This window comes from Calidris pugnax, unplaced genomic scaffold, assembly GCF_001431845.1.
Source record: "Calidris pugnax isolate Ruff unplaced genomic scaffold, ASM143184v1 scaffold38, whole genome shotgun sequence".
In the NCBI taxonomy this organism is placed as follows: Eukaryota; Metazoa; Chordata; class Aves; order Charadriiformes; family Scolopacidae; genus Calidris; species Calidris pugnax.
The window spans coordinates 1,853,629-1,873,635 of NW_015090995.1; the positions used below are offsets into that span (position 1 = coordinate 1,853,629).

At 46.8% G+C, this 20,007-nt stretch overlaps 1 protein-coding gene across 1 annotated transcript in view; it reads right to left on the reverse strand.

Annotated features, from left to right (window-relative positions):
• The window catches only part of EDA (ectodysplasin A), a 59,872-nt gene that overhangs the window by 23,568 nt on the left and 16,297 nt on the right, over positions 1-20,007 (reverse strand). The window contains exon 2 of the mRNA XM_014954900.1: positions 7,506-7,611. Coding sequence (XP_014810386.1) covers positions 7,506-7,611 — 106 coding nt within the window. The remainder of the gene's footprint in view (positions 1-7,505; positions 7,612-20,007) is intronic.

Consider the following 20,007-nt stretch of genomic DNA (forward strand, 5'->3'; position numbering starts at 1 on the left):
AGCTTATTTCAGCCCAAGATCTGCAGAAGGCAGATTCCAATGGCCAGGTACAGCAGTCCAGGGTAAGGTGTACGTGCCCCAGCTCAGCACCAGCTCCTCGGCTGTTGTGCTAGAGCTGGTCTGTGACCAGATGGGCTTGGAGCATGTGCTGAGCAAACTTGTGTCTGCCTGCAAAATACTCGGTGGATGTGGCCAGCCAGCCAGTTTCTTCACAGAAATCAAAGCTCAGCTGCAAATACTTCAGGACAACAACAGACAATAGAGCCCCTCATGCTGTGGGAAAGAAATCACCAGCTACTAGTTGAGTTCAGCATTTACAACGCTGGGTGCATGGCATCCATGGTTCAGATGCACACATAGTTCAGATGCAATCGCATTCCTGCCCGAACATCTGTTCTCCTCTCATTAGTCCCGGCCATGTTTTGTTACAGAAGAAACTATCTGAGATTCCTGAACTTCAGTATTTGACCCGAGGCGTTATGAAAAGCCCCAGTTTTCAGAAGTGGAATTCATACGGAATCACCAGTCACTTCTAATAACGCTGGTCCCTGCTTAACATGCAGCTGTAAAAAACGCTTAGAATTACAGCTCAAGTTTTGGCAAAGCCTGCTGAAGCACACAGTGTAGGCTACGCGCTGAGGATCCATCAGGACAGCCCTCAAATCCAGCCAAAACCAGCTGAAAAGTCTCTGAAAACGCATCCATGAGGTGAGATTCTGTCCACAGAATTCCTTCTCAAGCCTTCTGAACACCCTCGGCATCTCAAAATCTTCCACCAGTCATCCCAACATCACCTTACCCAAACTAGACAGCAGATACCAGTGAAGGACAAGCACACATCAAACCAGTTCTACAGATGGAACAAATCAACAGCACCTAATCAAGGCTTTATAAATATTAAGAATAATGAAGCAGGGTTTCTTTCGGAACAATCCAAATCACAACTGGAAGCACCGGTGAAGAAGACAGGAGGCAAACACGGGTTGTGTATAGATCAGGACACATCAACCAATATACCATGAACCCTGTGACCTGGAAAAATTCCTCATCACGGCCACCACACAATTAGGCTCACACCTCTCCCAGCAAGTTAATTGCTTTTAACATTTAACATCCAATTGGGACAGCAATGTCCCAGACTTCAGTGAAGAATTCTGGACTCCATCAGTTTTCAGACCCTGGTTCCTTCTGGCTGGCTGATGCAGCACCTCCTCATGAAAATATCACCCTCAATATACACCATGGGAATAAAAGTCAACACTCAGGCCTACAGCATCGCACACCATAGAAAGCAGCTCCAAAATCTTTAGGCAGGAACAGCACATTGGCTCAAGCCTAGACAACACCTCTCCTTGCCCAACACGCTCAGGCTACATGGAGCTCCCCTCAAATTGTGTCTTGCTTGGGTGTCCACCATGTCATGCTGCTGGATGACAAACAACTGCCTTTGGTTTCCCAACACGGGCTTCAGCAAAGACTGTTAATGGACTCAGCAGAGAATTCAACCCCAGAGAAATTCCAGTATTAAAAAATAAAAGAATTCAGAGTAGTTTGAACCACGGATAAGCTGAAAATGTTCCTTGAATACTTTTAAAAGTTATACCTAGACCAAGAAGATCCCCGTCAATATCACCTTCACTTTCACTTGCTTCCAGAAGTGACACGGTAGTAATCTACCACTGGCTGTGACAGAGCTGGAACCAGGACCACTCTGGGTTTTTAGCCAGTTGTTAAGCTTCTCTGGGGCTGTCTCATGGAAATGTCAGTTAGAAATGAGCACAGACGTGAGATCATGGTCTGAAATAAGTCACCTATATATTTATGACTCTATCTTCATGGCTGAAAAGTGCCTAAGGTATCAGGCTTTGTACAGATATCTGCCTTACTATCATAAGCATAGTTATAACACGTAGGTAGGATCTGTAAATGAGCTGTTATCTTAATTCTACCTTAGTAATAACAAGCATTGAGAGCAGCATCACAAGAAAGGGATGGAGATTGTCCAGGAAGATTGAAACATCATCTTAATTCCTCCTTTCTCCCATTTTGGGGGAAATAGCCGAGAAATTCTGGGGGCAGTCAGTAAGTCCAAGCCCTTTGGGGTGAGTCTTTCTCCTGGGACCGTCCCCTGCGCTCCAGTATCCAGGAAATGTTCTGTATTTACTGAGTGCTCATCACCATGGTTTCGGAGCACAATAAGGCTCTATCGCCCTTCATACATCTGCGTTTCTGGGAACGTCTGGGCTTTGGGGAATTGCACGGGGCCGACACAAAGGCACCGATTGTTCTGGAGGCCGAGGGACGAACCTGCCCTTTCCAAAGGGGAGGAAACCGGCAGGAAAAGTCGCTATTGTGATCTGGATATAAAAAAAAAAATATAATAATTATAAAATAAAGCCGTATTGCATCGTCGGCATGGCCAGGTCAGGAGGGGGGACGGGGATGGGTGAGAGATGGCACCTGCAGGACCTGGGGGGCTGCCTGGGGGGATGGAGGGAGCCAGGCACCCCCCGCCGGGCTCTGGCATCAACTACCTGCTAAACCATCACCAAACCATCCTCAACCCACCATGAGAAACCAAGCGGGTGAAACGCTGGCCCCACGTAGCTGGCGCATCACTTCCAAAGCTCCAGGTAGAAGGAGGGATGGAGACGAGCTCCTGCTCTCCCTGAATTTCCTTTTCATTTCGACAAAAGCCATTTGCAGGGGCTGAAACCCATGAGTTCTCATCAAGGACTTTCCTCGGCAGTAAGGACTGCCAAAGTAGTAGGAACCAAATTGTTGTCAGCTTAAGGACAGCCATCTGCTCAGCCTCTTCCCAGCTGCCATGCTCCAAATCAAAGAATGGATAACAATCACTTATGTTTCTCACCAAGCCCAATATGAAAAAAATCTAGGAAGGAAAAAAAAAAACAAAAAACAAACCCCAAACCAAAAAGCAAAAACCAAACAAACCAGGAAAGCAGCACGGCAGGGATCTAACTGGGAACAGAGATGAAAGTAGGAGAAAAAGAAACTAGTTTTCTTTTTTTTTTTTTTTTTAAAACAATGTTTTTTAAAGAGTCCTATTGACATCTGCTTTGTAAATGCTCTGTCATTATTTATAACCTCAAGAGCACGGAATTGTCTCTGTAGTTACAACCATGCTACTCCCATATTTTGGCTCTGTTAGCAAAGAGCCAGCAGCATTTTTACTGGTGCTCTGGGAATAGAGATCTAACATTTCATACACAGTTTATTTAAAAGTGGACTAATTTAACATTCTTGATGGTTCCTTTTAGCACAACTGTTGCTAATTACAAGCTCCAGAATGATTTGTTCATCTGGGAGCAACAGTGGTTCCACAGCAGCATAAACACACCAAGGCAAAAAGGAAGGAGAGGGAAAAGAGAAAAATAAGGAAGAGACATCGGAGAGGGTCAAGTTTTAGGGAACTAAAGCAAATTAAGTGGCAGGTGGAGTTGGTAACACAGAAAGAACACCATAAAACTGAGCTGTAAAGGGAATAATCCTGGTCCTTGAGAAGGAGAAAAAAAAATACAGTGGCAATTTTTAAAGCTGTGCAAATGTTGGTTTTGGTGGCAGGGCCAGGAAGCTGGCCTGAAAGATGATGTGGTGCTCCTCAGGACTGGGATGGGCACCAGCCTCCCATTAACCCATGGAGAGACAGAGAACGGAGCCAGGCAGAGACCTCTGCCCAGGACACAACCTCGGCTGGTTTCACTGCTCCCAGGGCACTGAGCGTGGAGGGACACAAACAAGAAGTAAACAAACAGGACCATAAAACATGACAAAGGAGGACCGAAGCTGGAGGCCTCAAAGGAGGAGCCCTTGAAATACTGGAGTCATGTTTGGCCATGACAGCACCCAACCGATGGCTTTGCACTACTCCACACTATTTTTCTTGGGGTTTTTCAGCAAGCAATAAAGAGGTATCAAAACAGCTTCGCTGCCTGTGGCCTCCATGTCCTATCCCTGTGGGAATAGCCACCACCATCACCCTCCCCGTGCCCCATGGGAATAGCTCTGACCTGTCAAAACCACCTTTTTCACAGCAAAAAGACCGAAAAGCGAATTTTCCTAAAAGAAAAAAGCTTTTCAGGAAAGGAACCCTGTTACCTCTGACATTTATAAATCATCAAAGCCATCCCCTTGTTGGTCCCAAGACGAGCAGGACTCCAACAGCCATGGAAGGGGATGGAGCAGCCTCCCTCCAACCACGGCTTCCACACTTGGATCACTTTGGTCTTTCGCTGCATGTGTGAAAAGGACTTGAAAGTTCATAAAATTAATTCCAGACAAATATTAGTGAGGCCTCAAGTGGAAAGCACATCTCCTTCCTTCTGGGAATTTATAGTTCATCTACTTTTATCTTCTGGAGGCTCTTTGGAGATCAAAGATTTGATCAACTTTCCCTTTGCAAAAACTCAGGAAGAAAACGGTGTTCTCAGTCCCGTGACATGATTTTATTTATTTATTTAATGATTCATTGCCCTTCTCTAAAAAGTAAGAATCCCTCTTGTAGGTCTAAAACAAACAGCACCAGTTACACAAGAAAGCTATTCTGTTTATTTATTGATTTTACAGTTGTTACAAGGTCAATCCCTACCCTGACAGCTTACGCTTGTTAAACACTGCTCTACCTAATAAAACTGAGATGGCCAAACACGAAGTTAACTGCTAATTGCCAACACAACCCCCCTTCCTAACCCCACCAGGAAAATGACCTGTCGCTCTGGCAATATTCCCCATCTCTGTCACACTGTGGAATCAAATCCCTTAATGTACAAAAAGAAGTATATAATCGGCGGAATTATATACGTTTCTGCAGTGACTCAACTCTGATGAGTTCAGGGAACACAGAGGAGATCTGGGAAAGGGCTGCAAGGTTAGAAAACTACGACGTGTTTTCACCTGGGCACAAGGACGGTGAGAAAAGCCCTCCTTAGCCCATTGACCTGTAGAGTCTACTTCTCCCCGTGCAGCTGTTCTCTGCACATCTGGCAGTGGAAATGCAGCCCCTCGGCAGCTTCACGGCCCTTCCAACATCTGCCTGCAGCACCCACTCACACCGCTTGTGTATAGAATCATAGAATCATTCAGGTTGGAAGAGACCCTTGGGATCATCGAGTCCAACCATCTCCCCTACTCTACAAAGTCCTCCCCTACACCATGTCCCTCAGTACCGCATCTAAACGTCCCTTAAACACATCCAGGGATGGTGACTCAACCACCTCCCTGGGCAGCCTGTTCCAATGCCCTACCACTAAGTATGGTGGAAACTTGCTACTTACAGCAGCGACTTGAGGAGACGCTGGGATAGATTTTAAGGAATGGGTGCAAAAGGGACTTGGATCCTGCCCGAGCCACCCGAGCATCGCAGCGACACCAGTGGGGCCACATGGAGCTGGAATCGCTCAGGGAGCCTGTGCCGAACGCATCACACTTGTCAGCGTTTCGGGAGGAGGAATCTGGGGAGCCTCACGAAGCTCTTTCTTGGAGTGGAGCCACAGGGAAACACTTTTCCACTGGGAAACTGTGAAGGCTCCAGGAGAAACCCACGGAGTCGGAGGAGAAAACTACTGAGAGCTGAGAGCTTTCTAGCACAGTCAGGACTCGGGCTCAGCAGGCATCACGCCATGCACAAACCACTTCTTCATCATTTCTTTCCCTATCTTCCCTGGCATCCAGTCCCCTTCTCCTCTCCGCGTAAAAATGGATCTATGCTTTTTGCAGTAGGAAAGCGTGGGAGCTCTTCCAGGAGCTCGACAAGGGAGGCAGCCCTCACGTCTGGACAATCACGGAATGACAGCATTGGAAATAAAGTTCCTCAGGCTGGGGGAAGGGACTGAAGGCAAAGTTAGTTTTAATTGGTTTGGCATTTATTGCCAAAGTTCTCTGCAAGAGTTGAGAGTGGGTTTGGTGCAATAAAGATGTTGCAGTACTTGCTCTTAGCTATTCACTACGTAAGGATTTTGGGGCTGTTCTTAGAAGAACAAAACCGGTGACATTCCATGACCTCAAGCGTGAAATATAATTTGGGTCGGGTTCTTTTTTCATTTTAAAGCACCCTTCAGACATCCAGGGGCTTTAGAAGACACTTGCTGCTTGAGGAGCCAGACATTCAGCACATAGAGTGCAACTCCTGGAGAGCCTCTGGGAATGACCACCACATCTGAGGGGTCACACATCATCAGCCACTCAAGGGCTTTGCTCCTTGTCACCTGCCTCCCTGTCCCTTCCCTACAGTGCTCCTCATGGTCACGACCCTGCTTGTCTGAGCACCTTCAAACCAACGTTCCCGTTGCTATATCTCATGGAGAGGGTTGCAAGGATGTCCTTACCCAGTCCTTCAGGCAGAAGGCTTTCTCTAATTCTGCCCCACACCTCCCAGACCATAGCCACAAGCAGACCCTCACCCTACAAAGCCATAACCAACCCACGCAGCCTAGCTCCTGCTCCCACCACTGCTCAGCACCTTCACAGCCATCAGGAATGGCCTCCATCTCCCAGGTTAAAGATTAAAACACTTTAAGAAAACCCCCTATCAGGTGGTAGTGTGTCGCAATATTTAGCACATGTACAACTGCATCATGGCGTAGACCATCCCATCAAGGGCACCGTCCACGTAGGGCAAGCACATTGTCAGACACCAAGTTCAAAACCAACCAGAAGGTCTGAAACGAAGAGACCAGATACAGGAGAAGGACTTTGGCATCTGAGCATAACGGAGCAGGACAGGGGGAGGACGATGCTCTCACCAAGGGATGGTGATAGCAAAGGGAAGCAGCAGCTGCCACCCTGCAGACCAGGAGGGCAGGCACCATTGTCACACCAGGGAGGTCTTGGGTCACCACCCAGCGCCAGGGCCACCAGGGAAGCCCCGACACCCCTGGGATTTGCATCACACATGCTCATTGTTATATTTATCAAATCACAGATATATAATTATGTTTGTTTTTTTTTTAACTTTCCACTCTTTTAATACAAGCTCTGCACAACTCTTCCCTTCACATGGGCTTTGAGCCCACCTGAGACCCTCTGCTGCACTGCAAAACCCTGTTAGAACCCAGTTACCATTTTATGACGCAGATGTTCAAGCTGTTTGTTAGGCTACAAAGAGCTACTTCATAATTTTAACAAAGACAAGTGTCTTTGTTAACAGAACAAGAAATATGGATACAAAAGCAAAAATTATAACCTTAAATGAGCATAGAGCCTCACTATTAGAGAAGAAGAGCCAAGGACAAGCAGCATTAATTTACACAAAATGTCTATAGACCTACAGATGCAGAAATCAGAACTACTGGAATTCATCATCTGGAAGGCAATGAAAATCAGACAGAAACTATTATAAGCCACAGATGCCAATTATTTTCTTTCTTTTTTTTTTTTTTTCCACACACATAATTCTGTATATAACCATGATCTTAAAAAAAAACCACAAAACCAAAAAAAAAGTCAGCCTCCTGCTTGTCTGTGCTCAGGAAGAACGCGGGACTCACCGTCTGGCCCTTCGCTGCCTTTACTCCTTTTATTTCGACGGACGCGTCGACCTTCTTCACCAACGTGCAGCTTTTCCTCAGGGTGGAAGAAGTTCAGCAAGGCCAGCTGAAAAAAAAAAAACAAACCAGAAGGACAAATTTCAGCCTTTTTTGGCAAGGAGGGCTTCGCCGAGCAGAGAGATCGGAGCCTGAGCAGCAAATCCTTTCCATCGGGGATAGCTCTGCTGAGAGATGGCAGCTCATGGATGCCCAGCTCATCCCACAAGGAGCTGTGTCCCCTTGGAAGCAGGGTAAGAATTGGGAAAACTCAACCTGAAGGGTTTGGGCAGGGAGGAGCATCCACCCCCGAGGCACAGGGGGGCTGCAGGGACAGGGACGCAGACGGCAGCAGGGGAGATCTATAGCTGGAAACAATCAAACGCCCCCAACGCCAATGCGATCACTTCTAATTACTCCCTGCAAAACTTGCTCAATCCTAGAGCTCTTTCACCAGTATTACTCACTGCCAGTAAGTTTTTCCTCTTTCAAGCTCTCTTCTGCAAGCCTCATTAGCTACTGAGATTCAAAGGTCTTCAGGGACCTTTAAATCCAATTCAATATACCACATAAATTAACACTTTAAACCTAGAACAAGTACGTCTTTATAACACGATTTTTGCCAGGAGGCAAAAATTTTATGTAGCGACCTCTTGCTCATGAAAAAAAAATAGCTGCTGCATTAAAAACTCTTTGACAGTTATTAAATCAACATCCCTCCCCAGAAAGTGGAATTTTGGTTTAGAAACTTGACGGGTCCTCCCAGCTACCCCAGGGCGCGCGGCAGCTCATCACCAGCGGCGTTTTCCCCAGCTATTTCCACTTCCTCCAATAAGGAATTTCACGAAAGATGAACTCGGAGCCAAACACCTTGTTCTTGTGTGTTACCGCAACCGCCTCCCACCAGGATGGGGTTTTCTTTACGCCGAAGAAACCCGATCGCAGTTATTTAAGCCATAAATACACCCACAAGCCAAAACCAGCCCAAGACGGAGAACGAGGAGGCTTCAAAAAAGCAGCCCCAAAGGTTATCAAATGCGTTATTGTTCCGAGAACAAAACCTGTGGCATCAAAAGCATCTTTGAGATAGCGGAGGAGAATAAACTCCTCCGGTGAATGGCTAGTTGAAAGAGTGGCTGGTTAAGCTACAGGCCATAAAAGTCCCTATCAAAAGTAATGATCATTAAAGGTCTCTTTGCCTTTGACGTGCCCCAGGGCTCTTGCTTCCCTTCTCCCACCCCCTGGGGTACAGGGGGTTGCACCCCTCCGCTCTGGGCACAAACGCCTATTCCCAAGTTATTTCCCCCACCCACACCCTTCTTCCAGCCTAAGAGCATCCCGTTCCTGCTCCCTAACGAGCAGCTGCTGGATTCTACATTTGCTTTACTCCAAACGAGCCCCAGCACGGTCTCATGAATGGGATTTGGGAAATCAAAGGGTTTCCACAAAAAAAACCAACAAAAACCAACACTCAAACCAAAGAGTTTCCCAAATTCCCAAGCTGTTGCTACTTATTTCCTGCTGTGTGCAGGCAGGTCTGCGTTTACCCCAATTCCTGATGTTTTCTCATCGCAATGATGCCGTGTTCGAAAGGACCCCAAAACACTGCGGGAGGGACTAGGACCAGCCCCCTGCAGCATCACCACAAGCACAGTTATGCTTGTGAAAGTACCTAAAAAGCAAGGAAAAGGACAAGCCAGCAGTCACCCATCTAGGGAAGGGCCAGTCCCAGTGTCAGATGGAGAAAGGAACTCTCATTCACAACCAGCCTTGGGGAATGGAGGGAAGAAGGGGCCCAGATTCCCTCTGCCCATCTTCCCTCCCCTCCCGCATCCCACAGGGAGCACCATCAGAACCTTCCACAAAAAAAAAGCAGGGCAAGAGATGAGCAAAAAGTGAAGGGCTGTCTTTTTTGTTTTTGTTTTTTTTTTAACCACGCATTTAAGTCAAGTTGCAACACCGTAGAACTAATTGAAGGAACAAACTGCAATACAATTCAGGTTAAAACTGCAACGAAACCATCCGCGCTGCTTTTGAATGAGGTTATTACTTGGCTCTCTTTTTTCAGCTTTATAAAACACGGCGAAATAAAAGCACTGAAAAGGAAGCAGTGGGGAAGCAGCCCGTTGAGATGTGCAGTTTCCCACCCCACTGCTCTCGGCCGGGGCGACCCACGAAGCTGCTCCCAGCGCTGAGGCTAGAAAAATTGACATTTTTTTCATCTTGAGGAGGTTTTGTAAGGGCACCGACCCTAATTGTGTCAAAAAAACCCCAACAGGTTTGCCTTTCCCTGCTATTACAAACGCAACATCCATGACTTTGAAAAGCTGCAGCAAAATATTCAGCACATCCCACGCCACCTCCTTCTCCACGTCCCGGCGCTGACACAGACATGAGTGATAAATTCACCGGGGTGAGATTTGGGTTTTCTTCCCTGACAAGTATAAGCTGGATCCTCACGTGCCGCCCTCCCACCCAGGCTGTAAAGAAAAGAGCTACTCAATGGGCTGGGAATTATTCAGAGAAAAAGTTTCACCTGGAAAATCGTCAGGATTTGGAAAGGATGAAACACCCTGGTTTCTCATTTTGATTGATGAGTTTTATTGTTTTCAGTGAAACAATCAAAATTTCTTAAGAGACTTGAAAGCTTTTCCCAATCTGAACAAAACCATTTAAGTTTAGTCTCAGAAGGGGAAATACAAGAGATTGACACAACATGTTCATTTTCCTGGACAGTTAATCAAAATAACTGTTCTATTCCCAAAGTGGTTTTAAACTGGAAGAGGGGAGATTTAGAGTAGATCTCAGGAAGAAATTCTTTGCTGTGAGGATGGTGAGACCCTGGCCCAGGTTGCCCAGAGAAGCTGTGGCTGCCCCATCCCTGGAGGGGTTCAAGGCCAGGCTGGATGGGGCTTGGAGCAACCTGGTCTGGTGGGAGGTGTCCCTGCCCAGGGCAATGGGCAATAAAAATAACTTATGACAGCAATGGTGACCACACCAGCTGTGAGCACACACTGCTTTGGGACCAACCCCCATGAGAACGAGATTTCCTGAAGAAGCTGGAGGAGGACACCAGTCCTCCTCGTTTAGCCTGGCAATGGACGCAACCCCGGTGTGAGCAGAAAGACAGAGAGAGGAGTTTGTCCTAAGGGCTACTACGTAAATTATACCAGTAATGACATTTAACTTGTGGTGACCAATATACGGGGGTTCAAAGAGGTCCACCTCTGGATGGAGGGAGCTGCTCAGGACCTCTCTCCGGAGCTCAGCACAGGGCAAAGGAGTGCCAAGCTCATCACATCGCTGACCTCATTTGGCTGCGAGCTCCCTGGGTCAATGAAGGAGAAGTTTCTCTCCGACGACTCAAGGGGTCCGTTGTTCCAGGGGCTGCAGCTGCAGGAGGTCAGGGAAGCTCGGCCACCGGGTCAGCCCGAGAAGGTCCATGCTGGCCAGCTGGGGACCGGCCGCTGGCACAGCTGCGCCGGTCGGAAAAGCGAGCGATGCTTTTTCCATTCATCAGCCCCTGAGATATGATTAATCACCATCTTCAACTCTCAGCTCTTGGACTCTGCAGCTTGTTGGTCAGGCCGGAAGGGTGCGTGTTGTTGTGCTTCAGATTAAACTCATCGACTCCCTGTGAATTGGCACGGCCGCGACGAGGGAGAGGGACTTGCAGAGCAGAAGGAGCAGATGTTTGCCACCCATCTAGCAAAATGCGATGATGCTGCCACACAGACAGAGGCAGAAGGAGAAATAACCTTTAGCGAAACGCTGCTGGCTGGACGCTAGCACAGCGTTACGACACTGGGGTCACTGAAAGGAACACTCCACATGTCTGAAAAAACAAGCTGAGCCACAAGGACGGCTCCTGGGGTCCCCCTCCTTACATAGGGGGCAAAGCAGGGGGCTGGGCAGGCGTCCTGGTGGATCTACTGTGGCCATTCCCATGGCTGAACACCTCATGGCATTTTAAAAACACCCAGAAACGTTTTGCACAAGTAGGAATTGCATCCTTTTAGGAAAACGTGGAGCAAACACGCTTGCCAGGCTTGATGGGGCACTTGCCCACTAAGTTCAGGTGCCTTACGCTTGTCCCCCTAATTGTGGCTTGTGATTTGGAGGTGCAAGACCTAGAGCTTTGCCAGAAGGAGAGATACTGGACCTGGCAGACCAGGACCCCAAGTGTGGGTGGCCCCAGCTCAAGGGGACAATTATGTGCAGGACTACGCAAACACATCTGCGCTGGCTGAGCTCCTGTGCCAGGAAGGCAGCTGGAGCTGGGACACCCTGGCTGTATCATCCAAGCCCTTCTCAAGCCCTTCTGGGGAGGTCTAAAAGAAATGGACCTGTTGGAGAGGGTCCAGAGGAGGGCCACAAAGAGGATCAGAAGGTTAGAGCACCTCTGCTGTGAGGACAGGCTGAAAGAGTTGGGGTTGTTCAGCCTGGAGAAAAGAAGTCTCTGGGGAGACCTTAGAGCAGCTTTTTAGTATCTAAAGGGGGGCTACAAGAAAGCTGGAGAAGGACTTTCTACAAGGGCATGTAGTGATAGGACAAGGGGTAATGGTTTCAGAGCACAAGAGGGGAGATTTAGAGTAGATATTAGGAAGAAACTTTTCACTACTACGAGGGTGATGAGACCCTGGCCCAGATTGCCCAGAGAAGCTGTGGCTGCCCCATCCCTGGAGGGGTTCAAGGCCAGGTTGGACAGGGCTTGGAGCTACCTGGTCTGGTGGGAGGTGTCCCTGCCCAGGGCAGGGGGTTAGAACTGGATGATCTTTAAGGTCCCTTCCAACCTGAACCATTCTGTGACTCTAAATCACCCTCCTGGTCCATCATTCCACTGAAACTCCTCAAAGTCATAGAGGATCGACTCTCTCAGCCTCTGCACTTGTAGAGTGAGAGTATTTCTGAGCAGCCCAGCCAGCACATACCTGCTCCCAAAAAAGAAGTCTTATTTTCTCTGTAGTTACGCAACAGTGACAGAAAAGTTTGGAACAATCACCATTTCCCTCCTCCCCCAACCTAAAGCCCTCAAATTACCTTAATTTTAGAAACACCATGTAAACCCATTATGAGTCCATACTTTTCATCAAGAAATAGAAATAGGATGCGAAAAGGTCAAAAAGCCACGAGAGGAAAAATCCCGGGGGAAACCGTACCTCAAAATAATCTGTGAAACAATAGTAAAGGGTCTGGCCTCACCAGAATGAATCTGTTCTACCTTGGTTTCTCTCAGCAAAATAGAGAAAAACAAAGGCATGCATTCAAAAGCAGTGATTTTTTCTGCAGCCAAATGCAGAACTTGCTCTGCAAACATAGAACAAAGCCACTCTGGGACATCAAGGGACCAGAGTAGGAACCCCCAAAATAACATAGCTTGCAGTCACTCAGAATCTCACCTGGTTTCTAAGGATGAACTTACACATTTCACACACTACAGAAGTAAGAATAAATAGATATGTGTGTGTATATATGTATATTTAAGGTACCATAAAATAGGAAGCTTTGGAGTTATGGCTGGATGCACAAACCACGTGCAATAAAAAAAAAAACAACAAACAACAATGCTGAAATCACTCTTAAGGTTTGCATATTTAATTGCATCCCCTCTGCAACTGCTTGAAATAACCCACAGCCCCCAGAAACACTTTACAGCAATGAAGATCCACTGGACACCAAGGGAATGTATTTTCCAACGGTCAAACAACTTGAAAATGAGAGAAGTGGAAAAATATAACCCGATCTATGCAATTATGCACAAAAGGCATGGGTTTTTCCTTAGGCAAGAGACAAGTGGGTAGTAAGGACTAGTGGGTTTTTTCCTGATTAACAGCAGAACTGGGAAAAGCACGCAAGCGTTCAGGTGCACAAGCCCTTTTCAGCAAAAAGTGCATTCTTGCAAAGTTTTTCAGAGCATATTTATCACTAACAAAACCCCCAAAAGATTTCTCCGCGTGCTGCGTTACGAAGCTGGCTTCCAATTAATCATGAGAAAGCTTCAGACCTAAGCCATAAAACCCACACTCTCCTACAGCACAATATCTTAAAGCACCAGAAGAAAAAAAGAAAAAAAAAGAAAAAAAAAAAGTATGAAATCATCCTCTTGCATTATTGTTTAATGGCATTGTTAAAATCAAATTCCCTCATCGTTTGCAATTTTGGAGCCTAATAACGAGCCCAAGCTCTGCAGAGGCATTCTTTGCAAGGAGTACTGTTGTTTTTCTGGCGCTCTGAAGTTCAGCCGTCGGAGGTTGTGGTTCAGAGTAGCAGCTACTTGAATATCAGCCCCATTGTCCTCCATCAGAAATTCGCCTCTGGTAACACGTGGTGCAAAAAAAAATAAAAAAGAAAAAAAAAATTGAGTAGATTATTTATTTTCAAACAGACTAGAAAGAAGCTCGGGGAGTAGCTTTGCTTTATTGAAAAAAAAAAAAAAAAAGAAAACCCATTCAACATATTTTAAGCCTTGTTTTTGTCATCATTACTTTTTCCTCATAAAAATGCAAGCGAAAGAGTAAACAATTCCCATTTCAACATGACAAAAATTTATACACGATGTCTTGTCTGCAAGACAAGCCACAGCCCTGAATGCAAAACCCTTGTGACGTGACATATACCATGAGCCAGAACGTGGTCGGAGATAGCAATGGAAGGAGTAGAGATTACACTTTCTCTAGGCTGGAATCCTCATAACCCAATCTTCCTCCAGTGTTTTCAGCCCAGTTTGGCTGTGAGCATCCTTTCCAGGGGATTCTGGAGGAAGTTACACACCGTCCTCTGCTAAATCCTCCACCGGACCTTTTTCTGCGCGAAGGTCCAAGTATGGTCCTCTCCTCCGAGACCACCCATAACTCTTCTCGTCCCTATTGCTTCATCTTGCTCATCACTCCCCATCATCCTTCACCCCCTCCCGACACCAGCCGCATCCCCGCTCTCACCAGCTATTTACCCTGAAGCCTGAGGTCCCAGGGGCACCAACCATCACCTCTGAGTTGATAGGAAACCCCACCGCAATTCCCCCTCCTCCTGATCTTCACGAAAGGATCCTTGCTGAGCTTTTTAGACTCAACGGTGATCTTCCAAAGCTTTTTTCTCCCAAAGCTATGAGGCAAAGCAATTCTATAATCTAGAGAATAAAAGCACCAGTGATGCTAATGAGTTTATCCAAAGCCAGGTGGGTGGAAGGAGAGACTGAGTGATGCTTCCAGGCAGGAACTCTAACAGTGGAGCCACCTCCATCCCAATACTCATGAGGAGCTCCATAACGAGCAATGACCAAGGAGCCAAGCAAATATTTGGCTATTAGAAAACAGAAATGACCTTGGTTTCACAGATGGAGGTGGACCAGGTAACACCACGGACCAGTGACACTGCACCAGCTGCTGCCAGCGGGCAGGAATGCTCATCTTGGAAAATCTACAGCCCTTAACGTGCCCCCGTGGCTTTTAAGAAGCAGATTTGAGATGCTTTCGATCTGCTGAGCGTTTCTGTCCTTGGGTTGAAAAGCCTTTCCAAAGAGAACTGCGCAATCCCCGTTTTTCAGAAGGCCAGTGAGTCACGCTCCCGGGTCTTCTAGGCACTGTGGTAACAGAAAATCATTAGAGAACAATAAAAGAGGAGGGAGCATATTTTCCTAAGTTTTTATTGGTATTTTAACTTCATTACCCAGGAAAGCCACTGTATTTTTCAGCACAGAACATTAAATCCAATTGCCAGTTATCGGTTCAAGCCTCGTTACAGACTGACGAACACAGAGAATTAATTGCTATTGAAGGGTGTAACACAACTCTCAAACTTTCCTTCCGACCTGACCCCTTTCCCAGAAACCCTTCTCTACATCCCCCTCTTTTTTATGGGTTACATAACTTTAAGTAGTAGTCCTAGATATATGACAGTGGGCATCTTTTCCCACACTGCAAACCCTCACAGTTACAGCTACCGACCTTTCACTGCCTAAATTGATAACCTGTCCCAAAGAAAGGAAACTAGGACACAGATTTCAAAATTTCATTTGAACTTCAGTGTGAAATGGCTAGATCAAACTAATCCACCAAATACCACACCATTTTCCAGAAACAAGCCTATCTTCAAAACAAAAGCATTCTTTTTTTCTCCTACCAGAAGACCCTCAAAATCAGAAGAAGGTCATTCTCTTAACATCTACTATGGGTATCCAATTCTAACAAAGCAGGCAGGAAGGCCAGATAGAGGTGTACATTGATTAAAGCTGCCCAGCTCATGGTATAAGAAACTCCTCCCGCCTATTTCCCCCAACAGAATGAGGTCTCACGGTGGTTTCTCCAACCATGTCAAGTCATGCACCAGTACAGGTTGGGGGCTGACCTGCTGGAGAGCAGCTCTGAGGAAAAAGACCTGGGAGTCCTGGTGGACAACAGGATGCCCATGAGCCAGCAAAGTGCCCTTGTGGCCGAGAAGGCCAATGGCATCCTGGGGTGCATCAAGAAGAGTGTGACCAGCAGGTCAAGAGAGGACATCCTCCCCCTCTGCTTTGCCCTGGGGAGGCCCAATCTGGAATATTGTGTCCAGTTCTGGGCTCCCCAGTTCCAGAAGGGCAGGGAACTGCTGGAGAGGGGACAGCAGAGGGCTACAAAGATGATTAAGCATCTCTCTTACAAAGAGAGGCTGAGGGACTTGGGTCTTTTTAGTCTAGAGAAGAGAAGACTGACCAATGCCTATAAAGGTGTGGGTGGGTGTCAAGTAGATGGGACCAGTCTTTTTTCAGTGGTGCCCATGGATAGGACAAGAGGTAATGGGCACAAACTTGAATATAAGTTCCACCTAAACATGAGGAGGAGCCTCTTTACTTTGAGGGTGGCAGAGCCCTGGAACAGGCTGCCCAGAGAGGTGGTGGAGTCTCCATCTCTGAAGACATTCAAAACCCATCTGGACGCATTCCTGTGCGACCTGCTCTGGGTGACCTGCTTTGGCAGGGGATTGGACTAGATGATCTCCAGAGGTCCCTTCTAACCCCATATCATTCTGTGATCCAAATAAATCTGCACATCCCATAAATTTAGCTTAGTTCAATATATAGCGTACCCAGTATTTGTACTTCCACCACCGACGCATTTCTACTTTTCCAACTCTTAACTGCCTTGGTCTGGAGGTGAGCTGGCACGTCCCATGAGGACGTTGGAGGGAGGCATGATGCCACCAGCGTTGCAGGCACACATGGCCTCAGCAGCTACACATGGCCTCAGCAGCTACGCACGGCACGGAGCGAGGGCCGAGCTCTCCGATTGACTACACCTGTTGGCACGGAAAGGGAAAGCTAAAAACACAACCCAGATGTGAGGTAGAACAAGGTCAAAGCTGAGTTTAACACCATATATGAAGACACCTGTAGTAAATTTTTTTTTTTTTAAGGGTGGCAAGAGTAAGAGATTCCTGCTGTCGGCTTCCCCGTCCAGGCACAGCAGACCTGCAGGAGCCCACCACTTCACTGGGAACACACTGGTTAAAACGCCGAAAAGTATCAATGTCAGTGCAAGGTAAAGAACTTAAATCAGTTCCTTTCGTCTCCCAAGGAAATCAAATTTAGCTGTGAACCAGCGCCAGACAGAGATCTGCTGTCTATTAGCATGAATTCTCAGTTTTTCACATTTTAATTAGCCTTCGTAGTCTTTTTCAGTCCCATATTCAGCCAGCTGGGCTATGTCCCCCTCCATATGGAGGTCACGGTTTCTTCTCCTGCATACCAACAGCAATTCTTTTCTTATTTTAGCATTTATATTATCAAAGCATTTGTGCACTTCTAAAAAGCCCTGTGCACGCTTGCTCTGGGGGGAAACCCTGTAAGCTTAAGTGACTCAATATTAGCCGTATTTTTTTCTCCTCTTGCCTCTGTCTCCATCTGTGCCTTTGCTCATGCTTTCTCACGAGATGGATCTTCTCCAGTACATCTAGGACAGCCCAAGGTCAACGGCACAATCTTCCTCGAAGCCATAACACCTTTTAAAAATCCTACCAAACTCAGGTGCTCCTCCAGCAAAGAGCTTCAGGGCTCTGCTGCTCTACTTGGAGCAACTCCGTTGCCCCATGAAATAAAGAACCAGGCTTTCCTCAGCCTGCAAAGGTTCACCTTCAACCACCCTTAGGTCTCCTCCTCTGGAGAAAGTTTCCTTTTGCCATGTTTGAGAACATTTTTAAGAATACCTGTCATGTTCTGTTAGCCATGACAGAAAGACTGGTCTCATCTGGCTTCCCCAGTCAATAGAATCAACCGTAACGAGATGGTGAGACCATTCCCAGAAGATGCCATTGGGCCACTCTCCACTGATTGCGCTTCTCTTCTACCCAAAGCCTTCAACTTGCAGCACGTTCAGACATTACTTATGAGACAGGAGCACTGAAGTCCCACCATCTGAGAAGAACAGCTTCTTGAACGAATAGCCAAATCTTTTTTTAACCCTATCTCTAAAGCAGACACACGCTCAAGGTGATAAAGCCACCTCTTCCTGCAAGAAGTGGTCAAACAGCAGAAGAGACACAACCAAATCCTGCTCTGGGGCTTTCCATTGAGAATATGGCTGCAGTATCTGAATTTAGGACATTTTTCAGTTCTCTGGTATTTGCCCTTATATCTTTTGAAGTTCTACATAAACCCGTTGCTTGAGATGGGACTGGCTGCAGCAAAGAATGGGCTGGGGTTCACTCACTGAGATGATCCCAACAGTAGGAAGTTACAGGAGAGTATTTGTCAGACATCAGAACTGATGAACTCAATTCTGCCCCTGCTATCAGACACCCACTCCTACCTGTTTTTTTTTTTTTAAATCTTCAAAACTCTTCATAATTTTGATATCTTTCTGCTACAAACTGTTCAGATAGATAAAGTTTTAAAAACATTTTTCCCTGCTCCATAACAAAACAAAGACTTCCTGTTAGAAGCGCATTTTTCCTTTCAGCACAAGGGTTTTAAAATCCTATTTTCTTAATCTGGATGTTAAAATTGGCCTTCAGCTATGATTAATTTTTATGACATTTTATTGGAAGGCGAAAAACGGAAGGGAAGGAAACGGGGAGGAGAGAATCCAGTAGTCCAAATCAAATAGCGTTACCATTAAAAGAAAAACAAGTCCACGGTAAATGTAACATCCATGAAATAACATCCAATACCAGGATTAAAAGTCCACTACGGCAACTGGGAAATCACCTCAATCAAATTATTACCCCTACATTTAGAACAGCTTCCATGCTTGAAAAAAAAAAAAAAAAAGTCAGAAAACCGAGAATAAACTAATTTCCTACTTTTTGGTTGCTGATTCCCATCGTGTGTGGAGCAGCCCTAATGGCAGGAGCACGGCGGTGTGCCCGGACCTGCTGAGTCAGCACATCACAGAGTTCACAATCTTCAATTGCTTTTTTAAAAGACATTTACTTGGACGGTGAAGGTTTCAATGCCCATTCCCATACCCCCAGGAACGCACAACGTTGCGGAGGGGAGACGGCGGCTGCCAGTTCCATTCTATAAAAATCAATCTGCTCGAATAAATTATGCTTTGCTGCCTAATTAATCAGATCCAGCGCAATTAGCGTCAAAAAAGAGGCTATGATCTCATGCAAACAGGATTAAAAGCCCCGCGAGCGCTTGTTTTCTTTCGGGGCATGGCGATGCAAACAAGTCACCGCAAGGCAGAGCCGGGGAGCGATGCTCCAGCCCCCAGGAATTGCAGAACATCCACATCCCGCACGGAGAGCGCCCACCGGCACCGCACACACCGGGATACAGCAGGGAAACGGGGGGAGGAGGGAATCACAGAACGTTTAGAGTTGGAAGGGAAGGGATTTACAGAATTCACAGAATCGTAGTGGTTGGAAGGGACCTCAGAGATCATCGAGTCCAACCACAAAAAAACCACAAAAAACACAAACCACCACCCACCACCTAAACACACAACAACAACCTCCAAACCAAAAACCATCACCCACCCACACAGCACCCCACCACAAACCAGTGATCTTGGGCACTAGAGCATGCCCTGAAGAACCACGTCTACACGTTTCTTAAATACCTCCAGGGATGGTGACTCCACCACCTCCCTGGGCAGCCCATTCCAATGCTGGATAACCCTTTCAGTAAAGAAATGTTTCCTAATATCCAACCTGAACTTCCCCTGGCGCAACTTGAAGCCATTACCCCTTGTCCTATCATCTGTAACTTGGAAGATGGGGTACTGAGGGATATGGTGTAGGGGAGGACGATGTAGAGTAGGGTAGATGGTTGGACTCGATGATCCCAAGGGTCTCTTCCAACCTGAATGATTCTATGATTCTATAATTTTAAAGATCATCCCAGTTCCAACCCCCCTGCCCTGTGCAGGGACACCTCCCACCAGACCAGGTTGCTCAAAGCCCCATCCAGCCTGGCCTTGAACCCCTCCAGGGATGGGGCAGTCACAGCTTTTCTGGGCAACCTCAGCCAGGGTCTCACCACCCTCACAGC